Genomic DNA, 17,474 nt, shown 5'->3' on the forward strand with positions numbered 1-17,474 from the left:
ATAAATATACATTAATTATAGCGAAACGAAATCGCTTAGCAAACGTTTTTATAATGAGCTACAATTTCGAACGGTATTGTCTTGAGCGGAGTCATTAAAATTTTTATATTTTCCTCACAAGATATTGTCGCCTGAAGGTTTGATGGTATCCAATTGGAATTATTCAGTGCGAATAGCCGAGATCTTGACGTACAATGGGCCCTCCACTCTTTGCTGCACCGTTATTAAAATCTCGTGAAACAATCGACTCGAAAGCGCACTTCCTGAGATCGTCAAGACTTGACACTGTGGCTGAATATTCTTGAGAAAAGTCAGGATATCCTTCGAGAAATCTGCCCATTGTAGGTTATTGTGATGGTTGAGAGAGGCTAAAGGATGGCTTCTTCTATACTTAGATATAATTTTAAATGGAAATAACTGTTTTTGTTATACGCCTGTATTAGTTACAAGATCATTTAAAAATCTGAGAACGTTTTTGAATATCAATTATGTATCTAAATGGTGAAAAGCCTGTCACTTCCCATCATAGCAATATAATCGCATATATATGAATGTAAATAATGACAAACGTATTCTTGAAATTAAAATAGATTTTTTATAATATAATTGAAAATAATTTTGTATATAACATTTCTTGTCTGTTAACTTGATATTGGTAGTAGACTAGGGTCGATAATTTTTGAAAACAAAAAAATAATAGTAGGATAAAACCCATTGGAAAAGGAGGAGAGTATTCTAAAAATAAAAGGAAAAATAATTTACGGGCGATCTGAGGTCGGGAAGGGGAAGGGGGTGAGTTTTTAAGGGTAAATTTCGATTTCCGGCAAAACTAAAAGTCCTATGGAAAAAAAGTCAAACGGCAAAGTTGTATATAATATAAAGATCTAAAACTTTTGTATTTACACAATTTTCACATAACCTCAAAATTTATGTGTAAATTTAAAAAAAACAAATCTTTTGTTTTTTATTTTGATCTTTTACAAATAAATTTTTCCCCATGAAATTTGGTGAAAACTTACCTTTTTATGTCCTAAATACGCTGTAATTTATTTGATTTGAATTTTTTTTTTCACTTTTTATTATTTTTAGAGGCTTCTATCCTGTCTATAGTAATAATAAGGCAATTGTTTTTGAATTTAGAATTTCAGGCTCCGTGGCAAGTGCTTTTTGAAATTAGAATTTGCATGGCAAACGTAACCTGTTCGTAATTACGCACATTCAATATCTGAACAGTCAATGCGTAGAATTAATACGGGGGCAGGACCGATGGAGATCATTACAGGATAATTATGACGCCACTTCACAGGAAACTGAAGGGTTTCACTCGGAAATCTGATTCTTTTTGTTTCACTCGCGAACGGAACTCGGAAATTTCACAAATAACGCTCAAACAATCGAAAATGGCAGTTTGAAGTGATCCCGTAATTATTTATAGGGGAGTCGTGGTCGGAATATTTTTGTAAATAATTTGTAAATAAATCGTACATAAGTAAATCTATTCTTTATTGTGAACTGGCGAAATGTGGAATCGACTCCCGGTGGGGGGTCTTCCCTCGACCTCCAAATGTTTAAAAATCTAGTGTACTCCTCCCTCAAAGGCCGGCAACGCACCCACTAAAAATGGGTGTCTATGGCCTGCGAAGACTGCCCTTTTTGGTCGTCCCACAAGCTCGTTTGCACCCCTATTATATAAAAAAAAGAGATCTAGTAATAATAAGAATACCTAATTTTCCAACAAAGCCATCAATATGCCATGTAAAAATAGTCTCAAAGGCGAGTTTTTTGTTTAAATTTACACTCTAACATTTCGCCTAGATACATCTGCGGAATTATGTTATAAAAACGACGCAGTAATATCGTAATGAAAGTATAAGTATCTTCCTGGGTAGTGCGATGTATTTAAAAAAAATTACGCCATGGCTATCAAACTATTTAATCAGCTTCCCAGAAGTTATAGATCAATGCTGTCAAGGGGAATGATGAGATTTTTAAAGGCAAGGTGCCTTTTAATGTGGGGGAGTTTTTAGATTATAAGTTTTAACAACAATTATAAATATCTTAACTTATTATGACATTATGATTATTAATATTTCATTTGCATGCCTATTTTATATGGCTGATTGTGCGGTGATTATTTAATTAATATGAATGTACCACTTTCTTTGCAAATAAACGATTTATTATAATTACGAAAATCACTAATTCGTGGTACCAATTATTTATATTACAGGGCAGATAATTTTGCTTAAAAACTAGTAATGTAGTCGAGTAGGTAATGGCGGTTGTAAGTACCTATATTTGTGTGATATTTTCATGAAACGTGTACAAAGAAAAATCTCAATAACTTCGGTGGCTTGTTAGTTGTGAAAACAATCTTTAAAAAAGCTTTTCCGCTAACTCGAAACTTAATAAATGTCACAATGGCAATTCACTTAATGAATCGACTTCGTGTTTTTGTAATGCAATTGTTTGTAAGTTATTTTGTTTACAGTTTAAATAATGTTTCCAAAGAAACCTTTATAATTTTCTTTTGTGATTTTAGCAACACGGCATTGTGTTTTCTGTAATAACTGCTCTAACAGTCAATACCTATTTAATATGTACGCTAAGAGACACAAATCTTATAAGAAACGCTTTCGCGTTTTATCTATGAAAATACTTGCAACGTTGTATCATACAATATGAGAAATATAATAAGAAATAGGTGAATTTATTATTGAATTCATTCGTTGTATAGGTTGTATTGTACTCGATATAAAAATCAGTGGCGCTACAACCACTTTAAGGTCTGGAAATCAGATTTCTGAATCTGTTTCATGATCATTTTTCAATTTAATAGGCAAGTAGGTGATCCCGTGACTGACACACACCGTCTGTCTGGGTCTAAGACATGTCAACAAGATGATCCTTCACCGTTCGAGCGAAAGAAAGTCCATTGTACAGCGGGGGATCGAACCTACGACCTCACTGATGTGAGTCGCACGCTGAAGCCAAAAGGCCAACACTGCTCTCTCGATAGTTTAATAATTTATATTTCAACTTGAATAATTAAAACATCATAATTTTAATAGAGAAAGCAGCAGATGCCGACATTTTTGTATGCAATTTCGATATAGTTCTCCCAACATCCGAGCCGCTAGTGTCGCACATTAGAACAGCATTATAAAAAGAATATCGTAAATAAATGTCGTCATCTTTGAAAACTCTTCTGTATAATCATTTGTTAACCTTATCCTATCCTGATCAATCGTGACTTGTATAATTCTTATGTTTCCTTTTGCATCACTATTGCTGTTCATGAATTTGTAAGATTAGCTTTTAAGTTTTTAGTCTGTTATTAATATTTTCTTTTGTATTTCTTTAGATTTAGATTATATTTTTTTTTTATATAACATTTGGTTCTGCACTTCTCGCACGCATCATGTTTCTTTTTTTTTTAGTTTTTCTCTTTAACTAGGGTTGCCTGGAAGAGATCGCTTATTATAAGGCCGCCCGTTGCATCCCTTATAATTTTTATGTATTGTGTTTCTTTTATTTGCAACGAAGTGTAAATAAATAAAAATAACTAAATAAATGGCAAAATTGTAGTACAAGAAAAGAAGGCTGATTTAACATTGACCGGTCATTGCAAATAACATGGGGTCAGACATTAAATAGTGCAACAATAGATGTTGGTCATTAATGATGTATCCCTCGGACCTTTGCCTTTTGTGAAATATGTTTGCCCCAAACCTCACGTTTCATATAGCGATGTATTTTTCATTTGGTTATGTTTTAGTTAAAGTATGCAATCACGAAAAGACAAATGTTTAATTTCACATGTTTCTATTAAGATTTTTAGTACTAAATACGGGCGCACTATGGACCCGTTCAAGTATTACGTAAGCAGATTTACTGAAATTTATCCCCCCCCCCCCCCCCCCCTACTTGTCAGCAAAAGTAAGCAAAGCTTTCAAAAATAATAATACATAAACGTATTCATTTTTTGTAGGAATCCTCGAAAATGCATTTCGTTTTCATGCATAGACAATGTGTGGGTAATATGTGTAAAAAAAGTAAATAATTACTGTTGACGTAATCACCAAATAATAAAATAAAAGACCCCTACCCCCTTTAGTGCTTACGTAACACTTGAACGCCCCCTTTTCGCATGATACAAAATGTTGTTTTTAAGCATCTGATTCACATAACTTATTTTTGTAACGTACAACGTAAAAAGATCACGAGTAATTTTTCTTCGTAATACCAAATTATTGAGCATACAATAATCGTATTTGTCGGAGCACAGAGGCACGAGAACAATGTTTGCTCCCGACCTAAACTCGGACTTAACGCGCGTAAAATTACTATCACCTTTACCTTAGGTAAATATGTCGGCAAGAAATTCGCTTTGAACCCTTTCGGGCCTTTGTTGTTCAACTAAAACTATTCACAGTTAATCCCGGGATAAACAGTAGTTGTTAATAAATTTATGTGTTATTAATATGTGCGCATGTGACCGTATGGTCAGGCAAGGTGTCCCTCAGGGCGTTTTATTCAACAAAGGCGAAAGATGAATTCGTTGTACGCTATCGTAGGTTTTTGTTGTTAATAAATGAGTGAAGGCTTTGTCCGCTCTTACCCTTAGGTATATTTGTTTTAGGTGGGCAAAGGCACGGCCTTAGTTTGCTTAATTACTGTGGATAACGTGTTTCGTTGATTATATAAAGGTGAAGGTAGATCTGAAGTCTATTGAAATAAGTTTTAATTTAACTGAATTATTTTAGACGTGACAAATCAAATCAAAATTTTATTCATAGGTAAAAGAATTTACACTTATGAATGTCAAAAAAGAAATACATATTAAATGCTTTTAATTTTACATTGACTGCCAGTTCTCAAATCAAGGGCGTACGTAAGATAACTGGCAATAAACTCTCTCTCTCTCTCTTTTTTGACAGATAATGTGTGATAAGACATCTCATATGTTAATCAAGAAACATAAAGATGTCCACACATAATAATTCTAATGTTACAGATTAATTAAGGTATACATTATACAAACTACCATCTAGCTAATAATTCTCAAAAGCAACGATTAAACGTCACATCAAAGCTAGGGAGTGTTGAGATAATCCTACGAATGTAACCTAAGCTGATAAATAAGAGAAAAACTCGGTCAGGGGGGGGGGGGGGGGGGGGGGGGGGGGGCTGAGTGCTTTACGTCATATCCGAAATCCCGGTAAAGTGAGTCCGGTGAAGCCAGCCGGTGTTCGATGGCCGGCACGTTGTGATCTTAGTAATAGCAATAGCTTTGTATTAAGCCGCTTGGAAGACGTCTTTGGGTGTGGTACAATTTGAAAGAATAATCTTCATGCATTCTCAAAAAAATATTAAGCATAGGCTTTATGAATCTCTTATAACCCCCAACAGGGTAAAACAAAACTGTCCCTAGTTTATTTATCTATTTCTTAGTAATCTTGCAGCTAACATACATATTATAACAATAAACACTTAGACAAAGCCAAAACAGATTACATACAAAAATATGAAAATATATGAAATAGCTTAACAATATATATGAAAAAGAAAACATAAGTAAGTATTAATATACAAAAAGAAAAAAGGTTTTTAAATTTTTTTTTTTGGGTATTCGCTAGTGTTGCCGGCCTTTTAAGAATTGGTACGCTCTTCTCTTGAAGGACCCTAACTCAAATTAGTTCGAAAACACTTCATTTGAGTTAGTTCTCCCATCTTTGGTCGGTCTTCATAAATATTTGATGAATACAAATTACCTCTTGGAACGACTGTAATAAGATATTATACTAGGAAGGAAGGAACGGAAGGATACCTACGCGTTGGACTGACCAGATCAGGTCTCTAGGAGGTTCACTCAATGAGTGCAGCTGATAGGCAACGATGGCGAAACGACGTTAAGCGTAGCACATCTGCCCCTTCTATTATTACTACATAGCGATCACAACCGCTCTGTCAAGAGTGTACCGGAGAAGAAGAATAACAGAACCGCTGAAAGGTTGTGAATTGGGCTTGCTATATCGACGTAGCTTAGCGCTTTTTCATCAATCCTGCTTTATTACGTTGGATTCCCTTTTGTCTACGTCGGATGCCGGTCATTTAGCTTGACCGCCTGTCTCAATAGCATACGACTCCATTCATATCTTTCGCGTGATTTATGTCATTTTTTAACCACGACTTGAAAAAAGGTTTAATATATATTACAGTATTTTTATTGTATGTGTAGTCTGTGATCTTAAATTAAGTGCACTTCTTGCATCAGCTATCTACGGAGCGTCGATGTTTCAATTGCTTTGTGGCGTTTTAATGGCGCAATTTAATTGCTATAATGTGTATGTAATTGGCCTAAGTATATAAGTTAATTATATAAATCTGTTTGACGGTGGACCTAAAAAATTTGTCCAGTTTGTGTTTTCACTATATAATAGAGTGGTGTTGGCCGAGCGGCTTCAGCGTGCGACTCTCATCCCTTAGGTCGTAGCTTCGATCCCCGGCTGTGCACCTATGTACTTTCTTTCTATGTGCGTATTTCGTGGTGAAGGAAAACATTGTGAGGAAACTGGCTTGCCTTAGACTCAAAAACTCGACGGCAAGTGTCAGGCACAAGAGGCTGATACTATTACATTGACAAATGAGCATGTAACAGATACATAAATCTAAGCCAGACCTATAAAAGTTGTACCGCCACTGATTTAGTCTTATATAATTTATTTAATCAATAAACAAATAATAATGAATGTCAATGTATGACAGCAGTTTGTATTCGTGCTAACGTCTACGGTTCGTAGCAATTACAATAGTAATTATGAATATTGAAACTGATAGTGATTTTGTCGTATCTAAAGTTGATTTGTTAGCGTTTAAAAGCGTTGAAAATAGTCTACAGTACACTTTACAGGATAATTTATTATAGATATCGCTTAAGTGCCTCGTACTAAAAACCTTAGCGATACGATGTGATGTTTTTATCCGTGCCTATAGGAGTATATGTATATATAAATGGCCGACAACGCATCCACCACCCACCTTTACCGTTGTGACTCTTGTAATCCGGTCCAATAATATTGAACAAGTTTTTATAACTTATTTCAATTCCTTTAAACTCCACACGCCATAAATAAACAAAGAATCTGGTACAATATAGTTTTTTCTTTTGCCCCGGATGTTCCATTTGGCAATTTTTAACGGGATTACACGTCTTCGCCTCACTCAATCACGTTTCCGCAGCTGCCCTCTATTTATGGGGCAATATTTTATGGAATATCGAGTAAAGTAGCCTTTAATCTACTAATATAATGGGGATTTACAGGAATTACGTCCGATTGTGTTCCGGTTTCTTATTGCGTCTGTAATGGTCACAGTACGGTCAGTAAATTATGTGATGGCCCTGGATTAATGTCTTAGATTATATTGGTTAAGATAAACTTAAACTAAAACTTGAAATAACTTTATTCATATAGGTAAACTAGTACACTTATGAACGTCAGAAAAGTTAAATTAATTCTAAATGTACATTTACTACCAGTTCGCAAGTCAAGGGCGTAGAGCGGGCAAGCATACAAATTGTTTGAAATGGAGCAAATCAATCCCAAGGATTAAATATTCGTCAAATTTAAAATAATATGATAAATGATTATCTATATATATTAAAGAAAGGGTTGGTTAAATGCTTATAATAATATAAGTTGTTTTGTGGACTTAATTAAATTAAGAATTGAGATTTGTCATCTTTATATCTTTTATGTGTGATTGTGATTAAACTCCTTCTCAACGTTGGAACGGTTTTTATTAAATGTTGTGTGTGTTCAAGTTCATTAGTAAATGGTTTAGATTTATATTTGTATTTTTTTTAATTTGAAATTTTTCCATTTAAAACGTGTACAGGACCATGTCTTTCGAGTCAAAATAATTTAAGAAGAAACCTTTTTTAGGACCATGAGTTTTTATATTTTGTCAAAATTTATTAATTACAGGCAAACCTTATGACCTTATTTATTTATTTATTAGTCATCTTAAAGCTAACACATATCCATATTATAACTCAAAACACTTAGACAATATACAGAGCCAAAACAGATTATACTGATATACAAAATATATGAAACAGAAAACATAAATACATTAAAAGACAAACCATATACAAAAAATTAAACTGAAATTAAACATTAAACAAACGACAATTAATATCTCTATATATATAAAATTCTTGTGTTACAATGTTAGTTGCCATACTCCAGCGAAACGGCTCGACCGATTCTTATGAAATTTTTTATGCATATTCAGTAAGTCTAATAATCGGCTACTATCTATCTTTGAAACCCCTCAGTGATAAGGGGTGTCCACCCCAAATTTTTTTAATTTTTTATTTTTGTATGATACAGCATACAAAATTTCATACAACCCCTCATTTTCACCCCTCTACGATCAACCCCTATTTTTTATTATATGTTTTCTGTTTTAATATACATGGCAAATCAAACGTTTGCCGGGCTAGTTTAATTATAATCGTAAAATCGTTAGTCAGTATCAACAAGTGTTAATAAAACAATATGTTAGTGTACTTTAAAAAAGCATTAAACCCGCAAGAGCCAATTGAACAAAAGGGAGCTATTAATTATAAATACAATAGATCAAACAACAGACAGGACAAGGGGCAGTCTATAATCATTTATCTCAAGTTTAATAAAAGGAAGATTATTTATGGTGGCGTGGAGTAATGTCGCATGATTTAATCCCATTAGATTGGGAGACCCGCCAGAATATCGGAAAATGGAACTAGACATAGTTGAGGTGATTCCACTACTAGGAGTTTTCTTAGTTTCACAATGGAGTAAATTTTTTATAATATTAATAACAGAGAGCAGTGTTGCCCTAGTGGCTTCAGCGTGCGACTCTCATACCTGAGGTCGTAGGTTCGATCCCCGGCTGTGCACCAATGGACTTTCTATGTGCGCATTTAACATTTGCTCGAACGGTGAAGGAAAACATCGTGAGGAAACCGACACGTCTTAGACACAAAAAGTCGACGGCGTGTGTCAGGCACTGGAGGCTGATTACAAATGAATATGAAACAGATTCAGAAATCCGAGGCCAAGACCTTAAGAGGTTGTAGCGCCACTGATTAATTTTAATAACACAATTAAAAGTTAGCAGTGTAAGACTGCATTACTTACACTGCAACTTTTACTAATATTATTTTTTTCTACTAAGTATTATTATTATTACATACTTTTTGGTTTTTTTGCGACTGGTGCAATCTAGCTGCTGTGGTCTCTGGCAGAATGACCAGCGCTGTGGAACATACTGCTCCTCAGCATAATGCTGAGCCAGGGCCAATTACAACCACAGCACACGCGCATTTCACAATTAAAACGCACCGTGTTCTTTAAAAGATCTTTCTTATATTTTTTGATTATTTAAAAATAGCTTTTATTTCGTACAAGTTCCTTTTTCTTACAATCAATTAAAAACAATATATTTTTTTTTAATTATATAAGTTCACCGTATTTCGAATTAAATAAAAACTTGACTGTGGCTACATCATGGTCAAATTATTAAAAATACTGAGTCTTTACGAAAAGAGACCCGGCGTAGCAGTAACGCGAACTGAAATTCTTATTTTTTTAGCATTTTTTTCAAGTATCAAGATAATTGTAATCGGACTATATATAATGACGTCACAATAGACGTTTTAGACGGACCTCACAACACATGGTTTTCTTTCAATTAAGTGGGAGATATTTTCTTTGAATTTAACGATTCGTTTGTAAATAAAGCCTTCAAGGTTTTTGTATTGGTAAAACCAAGTCCCTGATCGAATGTCACACCCTTATGTGCTAATGGTATTACCTTTATCATTTGTCATTCGTTCCTCGTACGGCCTTAGATGCTCAAACATAATATTCTGTTTAAATCTCAAACCAAAAAAATATTTTACGCCCTAATTATTACTAACTAGATTAGATATAACTTAAACATATTCAAATAAAGTATTAACGATATATTATTTAAATTTGGAATACAAGATTCACTTATATCATCGTTTAACCGTTATTAATTTAATCGATATAGGTAGGTGCTTATGTAAATGAGTTATAGCAAGTTTATGATACAAAAATAAAATAAATCAGTGGCGCTACAACCTCTTCAGGTCTGGGCAGATTTCTGTATGTTTCATGATCATTTGTTAATCAAGTAGGTGATCAGCCTCCTGTGCCTGTCGCATGCCCTCGATTTGGGTTTAAGGCAAGCCGGTTTTCTCACGATGTTTTGCTTCACCGTACGAACAAATGTTAAATGCGCACATAGGAAGCACCATTGGTACACAGCTGAGGATCGAACTTACGACCTCAGGAATGAGAGTCTCAGCTTAAAGCCACTAGGCCAACTAATATATTTTTTATATCAAACTTCTGCCCTCACAAACTTCGCTTTATGTTTTAAGATCGATTCGCCTTAATATGATTTTTTATTTAGCCCACCTTTTGAGCTACATACCAACATATCGAAAATTTTGCTATGCTACCGCATAAAGACTGTTTGCTTTTTCGGAGTAAAACCTAAGTACTAAATAAACTTATTTTTTTTTTCTAAACCTCCGGGAGAGAGGCTAGGTGCACTGTGTTTTTAAAGTTTAACGTTATTATTTTATTTTGTGAATAGATAAATAAATATATTATTTTCGGTTTTGTTTGTAACTTTGAGTATCCCTGTACTGTCATATATTGTCAAGCGGTCACCGAAAAAGATATTTGATTAGCGTCCACTGCCCGACGGGGCTTCGGCCATCTTGTTAAAGATAACTAGATGAGCCTTCAATTGTTAACTTAACCAGTTAACAATTGTTATAACAAACTACGGTATTACTAATGTAGATAAAGAAATGACAAACACATGTTTGTAGTTTGTCAAAAAAACTATATTTTTCCACGTAGGTATTTTAAAAATAATCTGTTGAGATTATTTTGTCAAACTTTGTATCAGTTTTGGCTGTAGTCAATACTTTGTGTGTCACTTAAGATGTGTTTTTTTTTTATTTATTTTTTATTTCATTCTCCACATCACTATCTTTACAGGCTAACCTAATACAATAGTGTGGTTCTTAAATATAACATATCATAATAGAAATAAATTAAATCACTCCCTGTTACATTTTGTATATAATGATAAAGAAATGCTTAAAATTTGTGAAATAATAATTACTTAGACTAAAGGAATGAACGTAAATATTTTTATCTATTTATATGCGGTATTACAAGACAGTAAACAACTGTGCGAGTCACGTCGAATTGTTAATTTATTTTTCGGTTTTTAAAGTCGATTAACAAACTAATTTTGATTTTATCATAAAAGTAATATAAATTCAAAGTTTTAAGTTCTACTTATCAAAAAAGGAGCTTATTAAAAACGCCTCGTTTTAATTACAACTGGAAAATACAACAAATGTTCTTTCATATTTCATGTCCAGTCATCTAATTCGGTGTTCAAATGACCCCTGCGTCATGGGAAATACTTTTAAATAATTCGATAGTGATACTCTTGAATCGTGATGACGTACGTGAGTGATGATGCCAAGAATTTTGTGATAATAGGATTTATTGTTTGTTTGTCAGAAGGCTGATCACCTTGCTTATTAAAAGGCCAATAGATAGGTTAGGTTGGGCTATGAAGACAGGACCGAGAGTTAGTGCTTTTTAAAAAGGCTCTATGGAATGTAAATTTTGGTAAAGAAGGAATACGTTCTTGGCGGATGTTTCGAAAACATAATAATAAATAATAATAATAATAAAGTCCGTTTTATTTCCATTCATGACAAAAACAAATTATAATACACAGCTTAGATTATTTTACATTTTTAAAATAAATCAGTGGCACTACAACCTCTTTAAATCTTGGCCTCATTGTCTGAATCTGTTTCAGGATCATTTTTAAAATCCTAATAGGCAAGTAGGTGATCAGCCTCCAGTGCCTGACACACACCGTCGACTTTTTGGGTCTTAGACATGTCGGTTTCCTCACGATGTTTTCCTTTACCGTTCGAGCAAATGTTAAATGCGCACATAGAAAGAAAGTACATTGGTGCACAGCTGGGGATCGAGCCTACTACCTTGGGTATGAGAGTCGCGCGCTGAAGCCACTAGGCAAAAATCCGCTAGTTAACTCAGTATAAATACAAGATTAAAACTATGTAAATACACAATATTAATCAAGTCTTGAAGTGGTATGGGAATTGCTAATGATCACTCTATCTAATGACTCAGTTTTATAACGATTGCTCGAATATACAGTTATACATATGGGGTATGGACTTTTATTTCTACGTAATTATTATTTACATTACTTCTCATATTAGATCATAATTTGTTCGCCACATTTCCTTGGAAGTATATAAAAGGATAGTTAAGAATAAGATTATCAATTCACATGTTTTTGTATCAAATTTGTTGATAAGATTTCTAAAATAATTAAAACTTATACTGATATTTGGGAATTCAGTTTTACGGGGGATTTATTTATTAATTGTATAGTTTTATATCCAGTAAAAAGAACAAGCAAAGCAAAAATATTTATTTATCCAATTCTTATAGTAGTTAAAGTAACAATTTTTCATTTACTACTTTTACACACAAATCTTCCAAGACTTCTTTACTTACACTGGTAATTTTTACTATTATTATTTTCTAATATTTGTATTGTTACACTATTTTTCTTTTTTTTCTTCTGAGGCGCAAACTAACTGTTGTGGTCTCTGACAGAATGACCAGCGCTGTGGAACAGTCTGCTCCTCAGCATAATGCTGAGCCAGGGCTTTTTTGATTATTATTATTTTGGGTGTTTCTGTATGTGTGTTTCGTTAGTAATACATGTAATGTCTAATGTCTGTCTACTCACGCAAATAAATATCTATTTGATAGTTTTGTTACCGTATGAATTTATTAATAATGAACAATGGTTTTAAATACGTACTTAGACGTACGAGTGTTAGGTTTGTCATTCTTCAAACCTTTTCATGAAAATTATATTTTCTTATTAATTTCATAACTGTTGTCTGTAAATGTGTATTTCATATTTGGCTTATGTATTCTGTAGTATAGGAACTAGGTGTAGGAAAACTAATAATGAATCGCGCAGCAATCCTTCTTAGATTGCCTACAGATCGTCTAACGCCCGAACCCAATAATTAATCCACAATCTCCGATTGAAAACAATCTGAGATCAGACCGTGACAGTCGCTCGATCTCCTATCTGCATCCCAATAACCAAAAGCTACGAAGACTATCAATTTTTGGCGACGGATAGAACGGAATCTCTTCCCTCTTTGTCGTTCCATTTTACCCAGTTTACACTCATATTTGATAATAAATATAAACCAAATAAAGGAAATAAAACCGTAAAATAACATTAAAATATACATGTCTATGTTTAAAACATAACAAACAGCTTTTTTTAATTATTTTAAAAACTGGTGTAAGTTAAAATCTGTTAAAATAATTAACTGTTGGAATCGAGCTTTCGTTTAGCATTAAAGTAAAACGTAACGCCTACTGACATTTGACAATCTTACAAAAATTTAAAAGTTTAACAGCTTTCGGAAGTGAAATATAATATTGTTTTTATATTTTAATAATTTGAATATGGATATTGAAGCGGTAAGTAATATTTATCATAAAGTTGTGTAATAGATAATAACGTTTCAATTCACATAAATAAATGTGTGTAGCGACAGATTTATTTTCTCTCAAGTAATAATTCTATTTTGCACTTTTCCTTGTTTTAGTCTAAAGGTAAACCCTTATCAAAGGACGAGACGAAAGCGTTGCTTGCCTTCATTGCGAAGAGCAAAATAATTAATAACAAGACCACCAATGCTACTAACAACAAGCTAAAAATTGAGGAGTGGAAATGTATAACCGAAAAATTTAACGCCACAGTAGCCATAACTCGGCGTACCCCGCAGCAATTAAGACTAAAGTGGGAAAATTTGAAAAAAAATTCTCGCAAGCGAAGCACTAAAATCAGGATGAATCACATCAAGGTTAGTTGTAGTTGGGAAATGTTAGCTTTAGTATTTGAATAAACACAGCACATAGTATATATTGTATAAATTTTGTCTTTTTTAGACAGGAGGTGGAGCACCGGACTACATACCCCCAGATGAGATCCTTGACCACGTGTCCTCTTTATTAGGAAGTACTGTGAATGGGTTTACAGTCGAGTTTGGGGGTGATGCAGAACCGGCTGAGTTCTGGGGTGATGCAGAATCAGCTGAGGTCATCAGTGACACTGCTTTGCATGAACTTAATAAGGTTGTGGGAATTGAGGGTTGTCCGGTAGAGGTGCCAGCTTTCTCAATAGATAGTCATTCTACAATGTCTATACCTAATGATGTGGTGATGGAACCAATAGTGGTTGTAGATAATGGTGGTGCGAGTACACTAGCTCATACTCCAAATAAATCAAAGAGATTTACATTTAACTCTCCTAGAGCTAGTGGTAACTATTATTTGTGAAGTTTTTTAAATATTTCATTTTTTTTCACATTTTAATATTTATCATGTTTTACAGGTAAACAAAATAAAAAACCAGACGAGGGACGTACTGAAAAAAACTTAGCCGTAGCAAAATATTATTCAACTAAACAAAAAATACTTGATGCTAAGTTAAATAATATTTTGCTACAAAATAAGAAATTAGAATTAGAGATCAAGAAGCTAGAGTCTTAATATTTAGGTATTTTATTCTATTTAGTTGTTAGTTTAATATTAATGTTTTTTATTACTTTTATATCTTTTTTAATATACATAGTTATCCTACAATAGGGAAAGACCCCCCCAAGCTCAACTGTAAACACATTCGCTGTACTTCCTAGGAAATATAAGAATGATTCCTAACTATTTTTTAAACTTGTATTTTTACTACATACTTGTATATGGTATAAGAACAAAATAAAACTATTATTTTATAATATATGTGTATTATTTAACATTTACAATAAAAATAATTTGACCCTAATTTCTAAAGTAATTATTAACTAAATCAGTTCGTTGTCTGATATCATGTACTCCTGCATTTTGGGGTCCTTCATTGATATCTGCAATATCAGTGGGCGGCAACTCAACTTCTGGAGAAACTTCTGCCAGATTATAACTTCTACAGATATTGTGGAGAACTGCTGTAGCAATAATGACAGCTTGGACAGTTCGAAGCGATAATCGCAGGGTGAGGGCTATTACAGGGAAGCGGCGCTTCCACACTCCAAAAGTCCTATAAAAAAATGTTCATCACAGCTTATAAAAATTATTTATGAATAAATATTAATATGTTACACTTACCTTTCAATGGTATTTCTGGTTTTTATTTGAGCATAATTGTATCTCTGTTCATGATCAGAAACGGGACTTAATATTGGTGTCAATAAATAGTTTCTATTAGGATATGCACTATCACCAAGCAACCATCGATTACCAAATGCTCCTGAATCACATTGGGCTGAATTGGAAATAATTAAATTTAATAATTACATTGAAACTAAAACTTAAAAGTAAACAAGAGTTACAAATCCTAGTTAAGACTGTATACCTCTCAAGACAGAGTTATTAAAAATGGTGGCATCATGTGTTGAGCCAGGCCAACGAGCAACCACATTCATTAGTCTCAAATCTGCATCACAAACTGCTTGGACATTCAATGAAAAATAGTTTTTCCGATTTCTAAATTCCTCTCCAATAGTTAGACCTGAAAGTAAATGAATCAATATGCAAATTTTAATTAAATAATTTATTGTTGAATCATAGAATATTACAAAGTAATATTTATACAGCTTATTTATACTTATACAAAAGCAAATTAGCATATTATTATTATAATTAATTATATATATATATATATATACAAAAAACTCACATGGACATTGGATGCGAATATGAGTACAGTCAATAGCACCAAGAACCCGAGGAAATTGTGCTATTGAATAAAATTTATCTGCACCTTGTTGGTGCATTACAACATATTTATCGTACAATCTGGCGATTGCGACAGATATGTCCCGCACTATTCTGCCTGCAGAAGATTTGGAAACTCAAACTCCAATGAAATCAGCCACGGAAATTAGCATTGTGCCCAATGCATAAAACCGCAGCGTCAATAAAAGCTGATGTAGTGGTGGCACGCCATTATTTCTGTTAAAAATTAACAAGGTATATATTACAAGTTCTGCACAGGCAAATAAGCTTTTAAAATAATTAGTAAACTTACCGCATCGATGTTACTCGTACAAAGGGCATAATTTCGGTCAAAAGTAACTCCACTGCAGGTTTATTTAACCTAAATCTAAAAGTGAAGTCGGTATCGTTTAGATTATGCATAAAATTTATTCGTTTTATCCGCCTTGGTCTTGGTCTTGGTCCGTTATTGTTGGAATCATCACTTTCCGAATCTGATAATAATCCTAGAACTTCCAGATCACTATCACTATCGCTATCACTTGAAGATATTAATTGTAAGGCCATATTTTTATCATCAGTAATCCGAGATAATTGGGGGATTGCAAATGCAATCTGCAATCACCCGTCAAACAATATGTAAAAACTTTAAGATGAATATTGGCACAGCTGAACTGTCATTTTCATACAAAGGTCTATCCACAGACACCGATAGGACCTCACATGGATAGCTTGTATCGCCAGATGACTATTACAATCCGTCGATTGGTTAGTGGCACACTTTATACAACATTTGGATTGAGATTAAAACCTTGTGCGGGGTAATTTTAAGTTTAATATAAAAGTACAACCCTGGATCGAATTGCTATTTCATTATGGCATAAATTACAATGTCAATTAATATGGTTTGACGTGTTCCCGGGTGCGGTCATAGATAGGTGGTAATTAGTGGCGACAATTAACCTCTAATCGACCGGCTAATGCGGACAGCCAATATGACGTGTAAGAATTGTCAAGGGTATTCTTTCCTTGAAAAAAATCGGGAATTTACCCTGTTACAAAATTGCATGAACAATAACGGTAATATTCTAAAGTGAAAAAAATATATAATTATGTCCCCGTGGCAGATTTCCCTTTCGATAAATATTTTTGGCTTAGGTCCTCCAAGAAAGGAGCGTACCGGTCCTTAAAAGGCCGGCAACGCACTTGCGAGCCTTCTGGCAATGTGAGTGTCCTTGGGCTGATTCACTTAATATCAGATGAGCCTCCTGCCCGTTTGCCATCTGTTATATAAAAAAAAGGGAAATTATTTACCTAAATAATTATGAATTACTAAACTATTGGAATAATAACTTGTATCAATTATGCGTCATGGCACATGTCGTCAATTTGGAATTGGTAAACACTATTTAAGTTTTGACCTAACCTAACTTTAGTTAAGTTACATATACATATACGTATATATAATAATATATATATGTTAATAATCAGAAGGGTAAACAAAATCATCGCACAATT

At 33.5% G+C, this 17,474-nt stretch overlaps 2 protein-coding genes and 1 pseudogene across 4 annotated transcripts in view; 2 read left to right on the forward strand and 1 right to left on the reverse strand.

Annotated features, from left to right (window-relative positions):
* Nucleotides 1-17,474, forward strand: part of LOC125053658 (nuclear pore complex protein Nup88) — a 128,631-nt gene that overhangs the window by 14,175 nt on the left and 96,982 nt on the right. The gene's annotated exons all lie outside the window — the stretch shown is intronic.
* LOC125053659 lies at nt 13,416-14,980 on the forward strand. Of its 2 annotated transcripts, none has more exons than XM_047655135.1 (4): nt 13,416-13,664; nt 13,793-14,050; nt 14,136-14,508; nt 14,581-14,980. In XM_047655135.1, exons 1-4 carry the CDS (start codon nt 13,650-13,652, stop codon nt 14,736-14,738), a joined length of 804 nt encoding a protein of 267 aa, XP_047511091.1. In that variant the 5' UTR covers nt 13,416-13,649; the 3' UTR covers nt 14,739-14,980. The 2 variants fall into 2 exon arrangements, with proteins under 2 accessions (XP_047511091.1, XP_047511092.1); XM_047655136.1 differs by having other exon boundaries at nt 14,136-14,285; nt 14,581-14,750.
* Nucleotides 14,994-16,545, reverse strand: LOC125053660 (annotated as a pseudogene).

The sequence above is a fragment of the Pieris napi genome, chromosome 11 (genome assembly GCF_905475465.1).
Source record: "Pieris napi chromosome 11, ilPieNapi1.2, whole genome shotgun sequence".
Classification (NCBI taxonomy): domain Eukaryota; kingdom Metazoa; phylum Arthropoda; class Insecta; order Lepidoptera; family Pieridae; genus Pieris; species Pieris napi.

Excerpts from the sequence above, each read along its gene's own strand:
- LOC125053659 (XM_047655135.1), top strand. Across the intron at positions 14,051-14,135 it reads TCAGGATGAATCACATCAAG|ACAGGAGGTGGAGCACCGGA; the intron begins GTTAGTTGTAGT and ends TGTCTTTTTTAG. Across the intron at positions 14,509-14,580 it reads TAACTCTCCTAGAGCTAGTG|GTAAACAAAATAAAAAACCA; the intron begins GTAACTATTATT and ends CATGTTTTACAG.